This window comes from Acomys minous (assembly GCF_964271855.1).
Source record: "Acomys minous genome assembly, chromosome: 4".
Taxonomy (NCBI): domain Eukaryota; kingdom Metazoa; phylum Chordata; class Mammalia; order Rodentia; family Muridae; genus Acomys; species Acomys minous.
Genome location: NC_140486.1, coordinates 76,580,449 through 76,598,843, shown reverse-complemented (window position 1 = coordinate 76,598,843; position 18,395 = coordinate 76,580,449). Strand labels below are relative to the sequence as shown.

The following is an 18,395-nucleotide window of genomic DNA, read 5'->3' as shown; positions in this document are numbered from 1 at the left end:
CATTTCTCAATGAGTTGTGATAGGTACCTCTCTGTGAACACTAATACAGTATGTGATTGGAATTTATCTCCTAGGTTTGCCTCCTATATTTGCACCACTACATATGACCCTATGGTATATGTACTTTGTATCTTACCTCCCCCATTACAGAAAAAACCCCTCCAGATTCTAATGTGCGTATCAATATATTACCCATAGTCCTAAAATGTTACTTTTTCTAGGTGGTGAAAATCCTTGAACTGCATGCCTTTGCTTTGGGTTGTGGTTTCTCTTCTTCAGTGCTGAGGTTTGAACTTAGGGCCCTGCACATTTGAGGAAGGTGTTCTGCCAGTCCTTGCCCTTTAAAATCCAGAATTTAGACTAAGCATCTTTGAAGATAGTTTTTGTGCCTTGTTTAGTGCCTTAGTCATTGATAAAAAGCAGTACTAAGAGAAACCTTTTAAAATAAGGTCTAGGAAGGGCTTACCTTACAATATAATTAGCCTTAATCCTCAAGCACGTTCCAGTTCAGCGATAAGTACAAATTGAAATTACACAAGAGCGCGATGACTACAACGAGTGTCTTTTTGATAAACTGGAGTGACATTAATTTGCCTTAACAAAAATCACTGGTGGGTAACTAACCATGTACGTTTATTATTCTTCTCATTGAAAACAAAGGCCTAAATGTTGTCCAAATCAGTAGAAAGTTTAATTACAAACTCTCTCTCTCTCTCCAAGATGGAAGGCACTAGAAGGTATCACGTACCTGGATACCACTTACCAGTATATCACAAATGCCCCTCTATTTCAGACTCACTCTGTTTTAGAGTGGCTGTCTGAAGCCCTGGCTGGCTTTGAACTCAGATCCTCCCTCTCAGCCTGTAGGACTCTGGGATTACAGGGATGTGGCATTACACATGTACTGAGCTTTGAGGTGGGGCATCAAGACAGAAAACGACTAACAGCTTCACATTTAGGCAGGGGTAGTCCATTTCCCTTTCTGTTCATTTGTACTGAAATGCCCTCTGGAAGGGATATGGTAACAGTGAGGGGAAGGGCACTGCGCAGCTCTCATCCAGTACCAGGCCAAAGCACATAGGCCTGCTAACAGTGAGGGAGGCTCCTCTTCACAGGAGGGCTAGAAAACAGTGAGTTAACAGTAACTGCCAGAGGTATAAAACCTGCTCTGACTCCTCAGCAACATGCAAATACAGAGCAAACACAGCAGGGACCGGGGCCTCCGCGAATCGAGGGTTTTAATGTTTAATGCATACCTTCTCACAGTGGAAAATTCCTTCGGGGCATGTAGCCATCAAAGTTTGTTAAGTTAAATGCTGAGTGTCCCCTCGTCTGGCATGTTTTCCAGTTCTACGTTTTCCTTATCAAATCTTTGTCAGAACTTGCCAGATCCAGACATTGTTATCTTAGTTTATTTGTACAGTCATGACAACAGTGGGGCAAAAATGTTGCAGTTCACTTGAGTTCACCTGGCGCTGGCATGTGTGGCATGCCAAAATCTTACTTTTTTGTAGCAGCTAGAAGTGAATGTGGGTACATTAAGTTTGCTATTCTAAAATATGACAGAAATCCTAACATTCTGATGTCACCAACCTCTTATTTTGAACTTTAGAAGTTCAATCAAGATTTTTGTTCCCTAAACACCCTACACCTGTAAGTTTGTATCATGTTGAATTGATGTAGTGGGTAAATTATGAGAAATTCAACGTTTAGTTATTTTTTAATCCCTGACAGACAGATGTAAAATACGACTATGTTTTATTTATTAAGTGCCACTGAAGGTTACATGACATGAACTAGTGACCAGGCAGAATTCGGGGTATCTGCATTCTCAGTTCTGTACTTGACCACAATGATGCGAGTCCTTGAGAGACCTCATATTCTTATCCAAAGATGAGAAGGAAACTGAACAATTTAGTTCAATTCCTAAGAGACCTTTGCTAAATCCTGGGAGGGAGGGAAATGGGCGAGCAGGAGGCGGCCTGGGTCACTACTTTCACCTTTATTCTAACTCTCACTAGCTGCAAACTGAGGCTCATCCACCTGTTAGGGTGGTTTTAACGAAGAACTTAAGCAGGTAACTGGAAAGCTGTCTTGGCTGACCAGCCCGGTCTCCGTTTCTGGCCCCTGCAGTATCTATTGCATGGAATGGATACTGTTAAATAAACCATCATGACAGTAGATCCTATTTTCTTTAAAGGTCTCACTCAACATTTCTCAGTCACGTGTAATCGCAAAAGTCTTCCTAAAGGATGACTACCAGCCAAAAAACAAAGCACTGAGATTATGTCAGTACAAAACAGAAGATTGTGCCATTACAAAACAAAGCATTCTCTCCTCTTCCTAGCTGAGAATCAAAAGAAAGTTAGTTCTCGGGCATCCTACACACACACACACACACACACACACACACACACACACACACACACACACACCTTATTGTAGGCTAAAGGAACATTTTTAAGTTGTCGATATATGAAAACCAGATGTCTTGCCATCAAAAGTACTGATAAGCCAGTGCCGCAGCATTGGGGGCAGACATCTGTCCTTCCCTTCTGAGCCGCGTGACTGAATCAGCAAGGACATGGAGAACAGCTTTACAGCACTGTACGGTTAGGCGGGCTGAGCGAGAGGCCGTCCGCCCCTAAGCTTCCTGTGATTTGCTTGGACAAAGCTATTCATGTGCTATAAATAGACAGAACTAACGCAAACTGATCAGTGAGATCAGGGGATTTGAGACAATCCTTTACATAACGGAGCAGTTTCATGGCCACATTTCCATTTTCCCTGCTATAGACAACAGAAGTTCTCCTATGGTATTTTCAATAGAGAAATCAAATAGTCAACTTCACTCTCAAAAGACAGAATTTCTGCTCTAGAAAATTTTCACTTTAAAAATGGCAGCTCCAAACTGCACTCTACCACTCATTTAGCTCAAAAATGAACTCTGTTAAACAAACTGATTAAAATTTCTCAGGGCCATCTAAGAAGTCTTGCTTTAAAAAAAAAAAAGAATACTCATTAAACAGACAAAATAAATAAATTATGTCATTAAAAAAAGCACCTCTTCTCCATGGCTGAATGAAAGGCTTTAAGTACTGCTACTGACAGCTAGGCATATCAGCGTTGTTAAATGGCCCGCAGGACCTCTGTCAGGCCAAGAGATCGCCTAGCGAAGACTGCACTGCCAACATGAAAACACGCTGTGACAGGAAGTCAGGGATCCTAATTTTTATCTGTGTCAATCAGTTCTTTAATGAAGTAAAAGTAAGGGAAGAAGTTTAGTTTGACATAGCAAAGCCAAAACCACCTGCTACAGCAAAGGTGTTAAAGAACGTTCCTTTGTTTTCTGCATGGAAATCTCTAAAAAGTGGAGTCTGAGTTTGGGTTAGTGTAATAAACAGTGGCAACCAACAGCTTATCTCAGCAGGTCACACGCCCTGCTAATTCCAGTGACCGCCTGGCACAAGCATCTCCTTTTATGACTCTGTGTGCTTTGGGGTACCACACTTCTACTAAGGAGGCGGTAAAGCAGCAAAGCAGATGTTTCCAAGAGTGAAAGCAGCCTACTGCTCTGAGGAGCAAAACTGCACTTTTTATGTGGACCGAAGAGTATCTGCACTGATCTGACAACAGTTTTCATTCACTCTCTGGGGCTTCTCCATACAAACAGCACTGTAAATCCTCATAAAGCTGGGCAATGTGGGTGTTACAGAGGACAAGGTACCGCACTTGTGGGATGCTTACATCCCACAGCAAAGTGCTGTCTGCTTACAGTTTGTACTATACCCAGAAAAATGAATCCATCAAACCACTAAAGAATAAAAAATTCAAGAGCATGGTTAAAACGGAAGAAATTGATTACCAAATATTTGTCACTTCAGAGAAAATACAATCAGGGCCATTGAAATCCAAGGATGGCTACAAAGATCTTGTCTTGGGTAAACTAATATACATACATACATCATACATGGTCCTTAAAAAGGAATGAGGCTCTATTTATTCTGAGAAACAGTAATGTTGTGCTCAGGCAAGTTATGGTTTTAGTTCAGAACTGAACAGCCCCTTCTCTCTGACGATGCCCATTACACTGGCACATGGCCATCGAGTTTTCTGCTCACCGAAGTCACAACACACAGCTGCCTCAATATTAGGGGGAGATCCTAGTCTCCACAGATCTATTCTCAACACAGTCACGCTCCCCGTGCTCTAGTGAACCACACCTGCGTCACAAGTCTGCGAAAAGTTCAATGTGTACTTCATGGATCATAGTCACAGATGAGACAGCGGTTCACTCGTGAGTTTGCAAGCCATTTTCCTAGCCACTCTCACCTGGTCAGTATTCGTATTACAATGTCAAGTTCTTCCAGCATACACAAAAAACCTCTGTAGGAAGGAATGCTCTACTATCCTCAAAAGTAAAGTTTAGGTCTGATACGTGTGCACACACACGTCCTGCAAAAGACGTTACCATCACTCAGCAACTACTTATTTTAGCATTTACAATGTGTTTCTCCTGCCTCAGCCTTCTGAGTGCTGGGATTACACAACCGCACAACCATGTCCTGCCTAGCAAAACTTGTATTCTTCTAACAATGTTTCTATTTGGAAAGTAAGGAGGTCAGGCATGGCCCAGGACTTATGTTACGTACACAGTCCACTGACGGACTATACACTGCGCCACTGCCAACCACATTCTAAAAGGGGGTTAGTGGACAATTTAAAAGCATATCAAACATGGCTTCTGCGTGGAATCTGAAGTAGGTTTCAAAGCCTGATTTAAAAACAAAAACCAAAAAAACTACTTCCCAATCTTCTGCAGTTACCATGTGCTTCCATTCAAATCCAAGGTGCAGTCCCTAATAGTGAGCATGGTCGACTGCCGCAGCTACCGCCTCAGCATGAAGGAAACTGCCAAGTCTCCTGCTCTTCCTCTTCACTGTAACAATGGCCATGCTACCCTCCCTGTATTCTGAACCCTGGCAGTTTACTTACAAGCTCAGGACCTATTCTCAACTCAATCACCCTGCCCCGTGTTCTCCAGCAGAAAGCTAACATACTATAAACCCAACCATCTGCCAATGCCGGGTGTTCTATTGGGGTGCCTTCCCCACTCACCCAGCTCTTTCCAGGAAGCCCTAATTCTTGACAGATATTTTTTTTTATTAGCAGTGAAAAGTTCTGGGACTTTTATATTTCAAAGCAATTCTTTAAAAACAGGAGGCAGGGTAAGTTACCCAGCAAAAAATTTAAAAATATTCATAGTATCTATTCTTATCACATTATTATTATTGGGCTTTTTTTTCCAGACGGGGTTTCTGTGTAGCCTGCCTGTCCTGAACTCACCCTGTAGATCAGGCTAGCCTCAAACTCAGAGATACACGTGCCTCTGCCTCAAGGGTTGGGATTAAAGGTGTGCGCCACCTCGACTGGCTTACTCTTACCACTTTTAAATCTTAACACCATGTTGGGAGGGAAGGCATGTGAGCACAAAGCCTCCATCTCAGTTCTCCATAGAGTTCAGTATTCCCAACTGCAGAAACACTGTTCTAGACTTCTGACAGTCCTTGGATCTTTTCTCACTGGCTACTTTTTCCTAGCAAAGGTCCCTTCAGCTCTCTCCTACTTAGTCTCTTAGGCCACCGTCAGAAGCTTTGCTTCTCACTTGTCACTATCGCCTTGAGCAGTAACTTGAGACCTCTCCCACTGCCCTGACCTAAATGTTCTCCAGCTCACAAAGCTGCATCTCAGCATACACATCCGTATAGTTCAAACACGGCTCATTCCAGACCAGTATTCACTCGCACCAGCTGTCGTAACAGTCTGTTAGGGATAGTAGTGTGCTCAAATAAAAGGATTTCCTTGTTTAGTTTTCTCACTGGAGTGAACAGTGCTGAGAAACTTTTTATTTATTGAAGGTGCTTTTTTTCTCTCCCCACTCAGCTGTTCAGCAGAGGCCAATGCAGCTTAGGCAGAGAGCGGCCAGCTTGTTGGGATGAGTTCACCTTGCTGAGTGCTAGTTCCGGAATGGCTTTTACTCATGTGTTTAGAATAAACAACTCCTGCTACCTACAGACTTAGCTCTTTTAAGAGTGCACGTTGAGCTAATTCCTCCCCCTCTCAAGATGTGCTTCTGCGTTGTTAGGAAGGCAGGAGCTTTAGTGCTATTGCTCATCCTAGACATGGCAATGGACTTGATGCTAACCCTATGCGCACACATATCTCAAGCACACTATCTGAATTTTTATCTTCCCTCTAGTACATTTCCCAGTATTTAAAAACTGCCAACCATTTTTTTTTTTTGAGACAGGAGTTCTCTGTGTGTAGCCTTGGCTGTCCTGCACTCACTTTGTAGACCAGGCTGGCCTCGAACTCAAAGCGATCCGCCTGCCTCTGCCTCCCAAGTGCTGGGATTAAAGGTGTGCGCCACCACCGCCCAGCAGTGACCACCATTCTTAAAAGCTGTTAAGACTCACATCACAGTTTGAGTAACAAATAAGTCCTTAAGGTAGCATGTAAGACACTGCATAAGTGTTTCCCAAACTATCCTGAGAAATACCTGTGGTCAAAGATCCAGAGTACACTGTAAAGTTTTACATCCTTTACCACAGCACTGTTTATAACAAATATGAAACCTACCTAGGTCCCTACTGATAAATGCAAATTGAAATGTGGCATATACATATCACAGAGTATTGTTGTCATAAGACCACACTTTTTTTTAAATGAGAAGATGGTCAGATATTGTAGATCATATTACGTAAAATAAACCAGACACATGAAGATATGTTTTTGTTTTCTATACCCAACCAATCGTATATAAGACAGGTAAGAAAATAAAGATTGGGACTGGAGAGATGGCTCAGAATAGTTAAGAGCATGCCTTGTTCTTGCACAGGACATGGGTTAGACTGCTAGCACAAACAGGGTGGCTCACAACTGTCTGTGACTATCGTTCAAAGAGACCAAACGCCCTCTTTTGACTTCTGCTAGCAGCAGGCATACATGTGGTGCAGACTCACATGCAACAAAACACATACATAAAAAATGTTTTTGAAATAAAAAAAGATGTGTTGGCTTGATGCATTAGCAAATGGGTAATGTACAAGAATAATGCCAAAGTTAATTTATATAGATTGAAATTACTCCATCAAATTAAAATAACCAGACTTAAATAGTGATATTTGAATAAGAACCAGTAAAATGATAATAACCTTTTCCCCTTTTAGTTGATAGAAAAAGCCTTAAAAAGGCTATACATTTTCATTATATGTAGGAGAATGTAATTCTGGACATCAGCAGGAGAAAAATACAGATGGATTATGTATGTTTATGTGTGTGTGTATGTATATGCATGTATTTTCACTGCCAGAAATTAAGAGGAGAAAGCACAAAAGAAAACAAAATTCCTGTTTCTGAGAAAGACCTAAGAACCTTCTGGAAGCTATGCAAAACAGTGGCTGAGAGCACGGGAATGTAAGCCCAGAGCCCACACTTCTTACACACACCAACAAGAAAGATCTTCCTAAGAGGACTGAACTATGTAACGACCACGTCACCACCAGAAGCTGACTTAGTAGCTACAGTGGGCACGCTGATAGGGACCTTGACAAGGCACACCCAGGGACAGCTCTCACTGCATCCCCCTAGCTGCACACTCCAGGACGGTGTATTCCGCTATCGATTTTGCTCCACACCCCATCCTGTGCACTTAATTTTATGATTCAAGTGAGAACCACGCCATTCTAGGAGGACAACTGCAATGGATCTTGGTGGCCAGGGAGAGTGCGTGCTCACCTGTCAGCCAGCCTAGCTTTGACTCAGGGCAGAAGCTGAGTCAACGTGCACAGTCAAGTTTCAGTTCATAACAACAACTAGGACAGATGTAAACACCACTTTGAGCCCTAAGAGATTGGCGCTGGTAAAAAATTTAAATAAATTACATTAGGCTGAGAAGACAAGTTGGGGTTTCTAGAATAATTTTTTCTGAATTAAACAACTTTTGGTGTCAGCCTGCGCTGTAGTGACTGCAACATTTCTAAACAATGGAAAACATGACCATCAATGGCTGAAGGAAGATTTAAGAGGTAGGCTGGACACAGGCGACCTGCTCTGGAACCGACACCTCATCATTCCAGTCACGTCTGGTCATGCTGAAAACTTTCCGCAGCCTCCTACCACACTCAGGTAAGAGGATCTGTAGAGAAGTTTCTTTTTCCTGTGACTAAGTGCATAACACAGATAAAAAATCATAGAATACTGGTGGTGTGGCTTGTAAGCACTTTTACATGATTAAGTTACAGCAAAAAATAACTTACTAAAATGGAAGTTTCTTTAAATTCTTGGTCTACAAAGGCATTCTGAAAGTGTTAACCTTTCAATTTTCATGGAATATTCTGATTCTATTGATGATACACAAACCACAACAGGACAAAGCATGGTCTGTGGTCAGGAATGAGCTGCATTCCTGATGCTACACTCCTAAAGCTGGGTGGGCCTAGGGAAAGGAGCATAGTCTGTCCAGAATCTACAGAAGATAAGACACCTCATGGTGTCATGTACCTCATTCACAGTCTCCATGAGGGTAAAAATAATTCTCAAAACATGCCTTTTTTTTTCTTTTTTCTTTTTTTTTTTTTTACATCACATGTGCTTTTCACTGGAGGGTAACCCCACAGTAAGCAAATATACGCTAGCTATTCCAGTGATTCTAGAAGCCAAAGCATTCAAATTTTAACATTACACAGCCTCTACTGGTATTTCGTGTATGTCTTCAAGTTGATTATAATTGTTGACATCAAAAACAAAGGGACAATGTACATAAAATTCAATTATTTAGGATAGCAAGACAGACTGCCTGAACAAACCTGGGCCACATGTGTTCACATCCAACCTTTTGAAATCTAATCACAGGAAAATGATCACATGTCTGTACATCTCAGGCTCCTGCAAAGGAGGTGTATGACACAGCAAGCAGACATGGGCAAGACATTTCTCCCCATTTTAAATGGTGACAACTTAAGACTGTTTGACAGCTGGAGTGAGGGCTCAGTTAGCATAGCAGCACCAGTTCCATTTTCAGCACCCACACCAGACAGCTCCCAACTGCCTAGAACTCCAGCTCCAGAAAAATGTGACATCAGTAGGCTCTTGTATTTACCTTTATATATACACCAATATTACTAAAAGCAAGCAAACAAAAACTACAAATGAAAGATAAAAGAAATGTTATCTCTTCATGAAGCCAGCTTTACTCAGACTCAGGTAAGACAACTCGTCACCAAATTAGTAAACACCATATTTCAAAAATATTAAAATAGCGGTTGTGGAGCAGATTGAAACATAAATGGATTTTAAAAAGAAAACAGGAATGCCTGTGGTAGACCACAAAGGACCTCCCACACAAACACTGAAACCACTGCCTAGCACCTGCAAAGATCTCTGGAGAAGACTACAACACTTAGCCTGTGCCTTACAATGTCCATGACAATATGCTGCAAGGCAAATATCACAGAAATACAGTGAGCAAACAGAGCAACAGCTCTCTACCCAGGGGCTCCAAACACAAGTTAGCTGCACTAAGTGGACAGTTACAGCTCAGTTCCAATAGTCACCTTAAACAATATTTAGTTCATTATTTATTTATTTATTTATTTATTTATTTATTTATTTATTTATTATGTACACAGACGTGAACCCTGGATGAATATATTGAAAATATGTAAAATAAAAAGAATAAACTATACTGTGCTGAATTAAAAAAAAAAAAGGAATGTAAGTGGAAAGAAACATATGAGCAACATGGTAACTTAGAAATAAAAGTCCCTTCAGGGGTAACCATGATAAAAATTTAGAAACATCTCATATTTTGCCAGGAGCAAATTATGATATGAAAAGATTAAAAGTAAACAATAATTAAAAATAATATATGATGGGCTTTTCAGTCAAGATGTCTAATTTGAGTGATAAGAAGAAAGAACAGTCTACCCATAGAAGTCAATTAATTATGTATGCCATGGTTTTATGTATTATTAATCTCACTTGTTTAAGATTTAAATTGTATTTTGTCCATATACATGACAGGGCATAGTAATGATTGAGTGGGCACATAAAAAACACTGAAGACTCAGTTATAAACCACAATTAAATAAGTTTAACAAGAGACTTTAATTTTACAATGGAATAGTTCAATTATGATTATTTATACTTGCATATTAATGTTAATATTCCAGCTTTCTAACTTTGCTGTGTAGGCAAGCAGGATTTGGAAGTATAGCTCGTTTTCTAGAAGCTGTGATTCAAGTATCTGCGGGGAGGGAGAAGCGTGAACTAGGCAAGTTTCAGCAGAGACTCAGAACAAAACAAGCTTTTTCCCTCTTCAGTGCTGGGACTGCTCCCAGGATGAGCGCACGCTCAGCACTGTGCTATATGTCTACCAAAACAATACCTTCTGGATAGTAACTAAGTCTTAGAAATAAATCTTTAGAAAATGAATGCATTACAAATGACCACTGTGTATATCATTATTCCTCAGAAAAAATTTAAAATGCCCAAACCACAAAATGAAGAACTGTATGTCAGATAATATTCACTAGAAACAAACAAATCAGGAATTTTGCTGTAGCCATTCACAGATGCAAATAAAAACGAGCAGCAGCTTGTTATTTTGCGTTCCAGGGGAAAGCCAAAGACCCAAAGAAAATCAACTGTTTGCTCCTGCCAACCTTTTTGCGCATTTTTGAATCTTGTTATTTATATTTAACTCCAAAGGAATTTATTTTTAAAGCTAGTGTGGTACAACATTTATTTTTAGAGTCATGCTTCTTACACTTACTTTTCTTTCAAAGGTTCCAGGGTAATATTTTTATTTTTAGAACTGGGATATAATTATAACCTTCACTTCTGACCTGACTGGCTTTTATTAACTGCATCACTATTACTTAAGAATATAATTTTAAATAGTTTTAATAAATGTTGACGCTACAATCAACCTGCTTAGTAACTTAGGTCTTATTATTGCTAATTACGCTTCTCTATAAAGTCTGTGCAAACAAAATATTCACTACTCATTAGACCGCCACCACTACACAGACAAGCAGGGAGAGAATGCGGCTTCAAAGTCAGGAGGGAGCTTATCCCAGGACGGGTTAAGTATGTTCAAAATCATCTTAGTGATTCTAAGATCAGAATACAGCAAAGGACATCGAAGACTGACAAAGACTCAATTGATTTTTTTTTTTAAGGACAAAGAAAATTCTTCAGCTGTAATTATATAACTCAAAGTCTCACATATTACTGTGGAGCAGAGAAGGGTTTTACTAAGGAAACTGCAATCACCAGAAATGGAATATAAAAATAAATACTACTTCAGGTAAGATTTTTCCCTTTCAGACTAGGTGATTTTAATCATCTGTGGTATTAGAATTGAAAGCATTTCAGCAAGGTAAGATCAATACTTCAAAAAAAAAATATTCTGTGTATGTTCAGTTTAAGTGTACCAGGTACACGCAGGAACCCCTGGAGCTCAGAAGAGGACCCTGGATCCCTGGATCTGGAGTCAAGGTGATTGTGAGCTACTAGTGGGTGCTGGGACCCAGGTCCAGATCCTAAGAAAGAGCACCAAGTGTTCTTAAGCGCCATCTCTTTAGCCCCAAAGACTGTGAGGAGAAATGACAACTTAAAGCATTATACAGTTCCCCTTTGCCACTGAGATCTGGCTGACAGGATTTTAACAGAAACACTACAGAATCAGCTCAGTAAGCTCACGGGATTAACTGCCAGAATCAGCAGACCCTAGAATTCATCCCAGGGTTTCATGCACACTCTACCACTAAGCCACACCACAATCTCTTACTATGAACTTCTGTATCAAGATCACTTTTGTTGTTGTTGCTTTAGAGACAGGGTTTCTTTGTGCAGCCTTGACTGTCCTGGACAGTCAAGTTTGGCATCTGCAGGAACGCAATTACTTAAGATACTTGTCAGTCTTTGTTTTAAAAAGTATTTTTCCAATTAACTAAGGATTTAAAGAAACATCAAATATTCTCAGCTATATTTTACATTAGGTAGTAGTTTTTGAAATTTCCTCATGTGTGACATTTTGCAGTATTACTACATTAAACTATGAAATCTGGAGAGGAAAAAAAAGAACCTCTTATAATTCAATCCAGTTTCTTCTAATTTTAGAAAGCATAAGAAATAATTTTTGATACTGTCCTGCAATTTTAAATGAAACACGAATATATTTGAATATATGTTCATACATAACTGCATTTAGCAGTTAGAAAGTGGACTGAGTAAGGTAAAGTCTGCTCTGAATAAATCTTAAATTAAACCGTTGACTGTAGGGCTGTGATGGATGGTAGTAAACTCTTACGCTGCACCCTGAGGTGGCTTTGGCTTCATTACACAATGTACATGGATGACTTAACAAAAGGCAGCAAAGAACTTAAGGGAGGGGGAGAATCACATGTAAGTAAACTAATAATAAATCCTTTAAAAAAATTTCATTCTTCAACTTAAGGCCTTTTAGAAGATAAATCAGGACTCCTAAAAATGAGTAATAAAGCAGCTTCTCACAACCAAAATTTGTAGTGAACTAAAATAAAACCATTCCATAGAGTGAACTGTTTAGGCTGACAGTAGCATTATTTCTTTTAAATTGAACAATCATTTATAATAAATGCTGGAAGTGCTTGAAGTTGGTACTCTCTTGGCTAGCAGTACTGGTAGTAAACAGGAAGAGCAACAAGACAAACCACAAATCTTTAACAGTAATACACTTTGTTAATTTGGGACTAGTAAAAATGTTAGTTCTTACTGGAAAACACTGGAGCAAGAATACAGTGGTTCAGTAAAGCATATCTAATAGATTACAGGGAAACAGGTAGTCATTTTCAGAAATGGCAAATTTAAGTAGGAACACCACCCCCCAACTCACTCACACACACACATAGCATACGTCAGCAGTTCGTTATGAACTACTACACTGTCCAAGCAGCATTTTCTCCTTTCCCTCTGCTTCCAATGGGTTAAAAAAAAATCTTTAGTTGAAGTAAACATGAAACTATTATACATAACACATGTACCATAATGAAACTTGTTAACTAGTACTGAAAGTTATTTTTTAAAATACTACCTATTAATGCTAATTAACACAAGAGGACTTTTCCTTATCAAAATATTTAAAATATATTTAGGGAACCCCTCTAAAATATGACCTGCATATCTAGCCAAAAAGAAAAGTGTACCAACAATGTATTTAGTCTATGTCATTTGGATGATAATTTGAACCAACTTGTGAAAACATATAAAAACTACTAAAGGCAGACTTCTGTATTACAGTCAGCTCATTCCATGTAAATTCTACTCTATTGAGAACAATTTTATTCTAAGCAAAGACTACTGAATTTGCAATTTTTTCCTAGTATTTAAACAACAAATAAAATCAATTACATTCAGAAGCAGAACAACCTACAAACAGAATAAGATGGTTTTTTGTTTCTTTCTTTCCTTTTAAATGACTGGGGACAAGTGGATCAAGTCTTTATTTAAATAGTTCAAGTACAACTAAACGGAAAACCCCTCTGTACTACACTTCCTTAAAAACAAAAATTCCAATGAAGACATTCTGGCATTTCTAGTTTCCTTTCTAAGCAATAAATACTCAGAGCAATAAGTATCTCCACAAAAGGTAATTTCGTTCTAAGTTAAAACCCCAAGTGTTTTGTTGGTTTTGTTTTGTTTTTTGTATTTTAAATGTCAAGTGTTTTTACATATATATTAAAAAAAAACAATAAAATCAGCTTAAAATAAATTTATTGTACAATACAAAAAGTAGGCATACTGGAAAATAAAGGTACATTATTAAATATACAAAGCAAATAAAGAAAGCTCAACAACACAAATGTTTTAATCCAAACACTAAGATAAAATGCACAACATTTATGCCAAAACAAAATATTTTAAGAAGAATATGCATTTCAAATGAAATGTTAATGATGGAAAAAAAGAAAAAGAGGAAAAAAGAAAAGAAAAATATGCTATCATGTAAATGCTTGAATATCAAGAATCAATAATGGCAGGAAAAATTAAGCCCAACAATACTGGGTACTTCTCAAAGACCTTTATTTGAAAAGAGATTGAGAATACTGAAGGGATTAAGATAAATCCACAAACTGGCAAAGCTTTTCTTTCCTTTTTTTCCCCCAAAGTCTACAGATGCACTCACAGTATCTTAGCTCTCCTTATACTAATGCCTTCCTATACAAGTTTCTGAGTGCTTGCTCTTAACAGCATTCTTTAAACAGCTGCTGACTTAATCCTACTTCACTGAAGTGTGCATTCAAGCACTACCAGAATTATATATAGGAAGTGCTGCAAATTTAAAATTTACACAAAACATGACATGATATGAAAATTCAGTCATTTTCTAAAGTAAAGCCAACTTCTGAATGAAACAGCAAAATATACATGTAGAGAATAGAGGGAGGAAAAAAACCAAGCTAAAATCCTTTTCCCAATGAAGGTGTTCAATTGCCTGAATCACGCACGGCCCCGGATGTAAGAAGCGCTCAGTGTCCACAGCAGAGGCCGCGTGGTTATGACTTTGGAAGCTTCCAGCTAGGAAGTTCATCAGAATGCCAGAGGAACAGAAGAGACTTTTCTAAAAAACTCAGCATGTAATTATTTAAATAGAAATTTCAATACTTAAATTAGCCCAAAAGCTTTTAGGTTGTATTTCTGGGAAGAAACCTCCTTTCTTAAATATCAGGTTCCAATCTCAAAATCATCAGTATTTTCCTGGACTTTCTTATCTAGTATCTATAGTGAAGTATTTTTCCTGCACTGTATTTACCTTTACAGAATCTACCCTACTGTACATATGATGTAATTCTTCAAAGCTCTAAGGGTTTCATTCTCAACCACTTGCCCAAAATATACAACTTTTAAAGTGAATTGAAAAAGTAAACTTGAAATCGTGAGAAAAACATGGAAGAAAAAAATGTAAATAAGCCCTACAGAACTTTAATATTACTTTGCCAAGATAGATTTTTAAAATAATATGTATTGTTTGTAATCAGATTAAATGGAACCTATGGTTCTTTTAAAAACAAATTTTGATTCTCAATATTGCATTTTTAAAACAAACAGAAGCATTCAGATTTAACAAGTATTTTAGTTGCACACTTAATAACTTCAGACTAAATTCATTTCATAAGTACTCTAATAAAGGTTCAAAAAGAACAAAATTTATGAGATGTCATAATTTATCACAAAAGAAATATCCATTAGCACTTATGAAACATAATAAAGTTACTACAAGCTAAAAAAAAAAGCCAAAATTTACCATTCATACTTAAATACAACAAAAAGTTACATGAATATGAAAACAATCCATTTTGAAGATATTCACTGTCTCTTTCTGAGCGACTAACCATTACACTTTCTAACAACACAACAAGCTATTCTCACACATCTGCAACTCTTTGGCTGGACTGTTTCAGTGATGTGAAACACTCCTAATACACTGAGATTCTCACAGGACAGAGGAGTTCTAAAGTATTTGATAAACTGTAACTGCATTTTAAATATTCAGAGCCAATCTATCACTATAACTGGCACATGTGTCAACTAAAGCTAATTTTATTTTTTTATTTTTTTTTACTTTTGGTTTTTCAAGACAGGGTTCCTCTGTGTAACAGCCTTGGCTGTCCTGAACTCACTTTGTAGACCAGGCTGGCCTTGAACTCACACAGATCTGCCTGCCTCTGCCTCTCGAGTGCTGGGATTAAAGGCATGCGCCACCATGGCCAGCAAGCTAATTTTATAATGTACTGTTCTTTTAAATAAAATAACTTGGGTTACTTTGCCTTTTCAGTTTTGCATTTAGCATGGGAGTACTTTCTACTGTCACCATCAATATCCTATCAGTTATAAAAGTGGAAAGGAAAAGACAAACCCAACAGTACTTCTCAATTTAATATGTAGGTTTTAGAACTAAGGACAATGTGGTTATGTGATTATCTAATGAAAATTTTAAAGTAATTAAGGAAATTCCTTTCTCGTTGTTTTAAAAAGTAAAGCAAACCTGCTTTATTTGTAAATGTTCTTTTAAAAAATTATCAAATCCTTTTTATACAAAGATTGAAAGCAAAAAAAAAAATTTTTTTTTGTTTTAAGTTTTATGGCTCCAGTACCCAAGGTTGATAACAATGAAAAACTTGAATAAATACTTCGTTTGAAAACAAAACAAAACAAAACAAAACAATCCAAAAGCCTAACGGTGTTTCCAAGGTTAAAGCTGAAGCACTTTGCAGCTAGAACCCATCTCTTTAGCTTCTCTCCCCCAGACTCTCCATTCTATACACTACAGTTGTAGAGGTGTCCTCACTTGACTCAGGTGACACTTTTTTCCACACTGTGTCTTTTAAAGCAAGTTCTTGCTGGAGACTCTCATAGTCCAATGGTCCAAAGGAATGCTAGTTGTTCAAGCAACATACACAATTTATTAGTGCACTTGAGTGATGAAAGGTCCAAGCTATAAAATGGTATTTTTCAATGAAAGTTATTAAGATCCATTAGCATCTTCGCCCACCACCATGTGACATCTTGTTACATGTTATGAATGTTGGTCCGTAGGAAATTTCCCACCAATCAGATCTTACCAAAGGTTACTCTGACTGGAACTAACACAAATTTAAGCTGGCACTTACACAAATGTACTCAGTACAGATTAAAATTACTACTTGTAAGTGCTTTTCTAGAGTACCAGGTAATTTTACTGTAAAAATTCTTCGTGTGGAATGCAAAGGAATGGAATTAAAACTCTCAACAGCAAGTCCTTTGGTCCAGTGAAAAAACTGAAGTTCTGATCTTAGTACTAGCTCTAATAAGAGACATGCATGTGCACAGTGAGGCCACACAGTGATAATAAACAAGCCCTTAAGGGTATTCAACATGGCGGACTACAGTTTTCTCATTATTACCATCAAAATCATCTCATTAAACATGTTGTGAAAAAAAAGCGTTTTGTCTTCAGTGGCCTTTTCTTTTCTAGCTCCATGTACCTTTCCACTTACATATCCACTCACAAAGAAGACAATGCGCTAAACTCAATCCCTAACATTAACTGACAAATGTTAGGAATACAAATAAGGCTTTAAAAAATTAGATTCATATTATATAACATCTTCCAATATTTTTTTAATGTAATCGATTATGAAACAATTATGCAGCAGAAAGCCAGCACTGCTGCTAAGCTAGCCATTTCTGGTTTATATATAACAAGATGATTTTAATATTTATGTACTAGTGATAATAAAAAATGTCAGCAATTTATTTATTTGAAATTGGCAAAGACAGGAGACTGTTAACAAGCTGAAATTTTATGTAAACAAGTAAGGGAGGTTACTTCCTCGCCTTAGAGGACACTGAGAAGAATCTAGGAAGGCTGGCTTACCCTTTGATCACCTCCTTCTCGACGAGGATCAAGTTTTTTTGCAAAGTGTCTCAAATTATCATAGTTATGGAAGTTACACAGAGAAACAAGATCCTGCAAAGAGTCACACAGAACACATGTTAGAAGTCAGCTACTTGCTGGCCATGTTTATTCATAGTTCAACAAATCATGCTTATAGTGAGCAGCTTCACTGCTACCTTGAGCAGCCACACTTGCAGGCCAGGGCATTAGGCCAGCAAGTTAGGAAGAGAATGGACATCAAGGTGGGACTGAAGCTTAAGGCCCAGTCACTTAAACTGTCATATCTTATAACACAGGGCTTAGAAGTCATATGCAGACAACTTGTGTAAAGTAACTATAAAAATACCTAATATTTATCCCTTAAGTACAATCATATAAATAATTTTATCCATAATATTAATGCCATTCTCCATATTTTGTGAAATAATTAAATTTGGAAGCCCACAAATTGTACACAATAAGCAGGGGCTCTGGCAAGTAATAAATGCAAATACTGAAACATTAGCAACAATTAGTTGGTAACAAACCACTAAACTAAAAATAAAAGCACATAATTTAAAAAACTTGTCTTCATTTTTATTTGTAGTATATTGCTCCTAGAAAAATTTTAAATGTAGTTAAAAGAATTATGCTCCACTATGCATATGAAAAAATTGCTATAATATAACCAATCATTAAAAAGAGATTTGAGTTTTAATTCTCTATTGCTGAGTTCTTGAAAACTGAGAATAAACTGTAATCTGGGAAATAAACTCTCAGCAGTTGAGAGCACTGGTTGCTCCTCCAGAGAACTCAGGTTTGATTCACAGCACCCACCTGACAGCTCACAACCATCTGTAACTCCAAAGACACAGTGATCATACAGTACACGCAGGCAAAACACTAATATTTATAAAATAAACATCTTTAAGTA

General features: G+C 37.9%; 1 protein-coding gene across 4 annotated transcripts in view; it reads right to left on the bottom strand.

The window, feature by feature from the left end:
- The window catches only part of GLS (glutaminase), a 70,713-nt gene that overhangs the window by 9,228 nt on the left and 43,090 nt on the right, over nt 1-18,395 (bottom strand). Inside the window, exons 14-15 of one of the 4 annotated variants that reach the window (XM_084778892.1) lie at nt 17,462-17,554; nt 13,802-16,481 (exon numbers count right to left, since the gene is read on the bottom strand). In XM_084778892.1, the coding sequence (XP_084635018.1) occupies nt 16,335-16,481; nt 17,462-17,554 (240 nt within the window). In that variant the 3' untranslated portion in view covers nt 13,802-16,334. Of the gene's footprint in view, nt 1-13,801; nt 16,541-16,601; nt 16,819-17,461; nt 17,555-18,395 lie in introns of those variants that run through there. The other 3 variants (XM_084778894.1, XM_084778893.1, XM_084778891.1) reach the window with 3 other exon arrangements.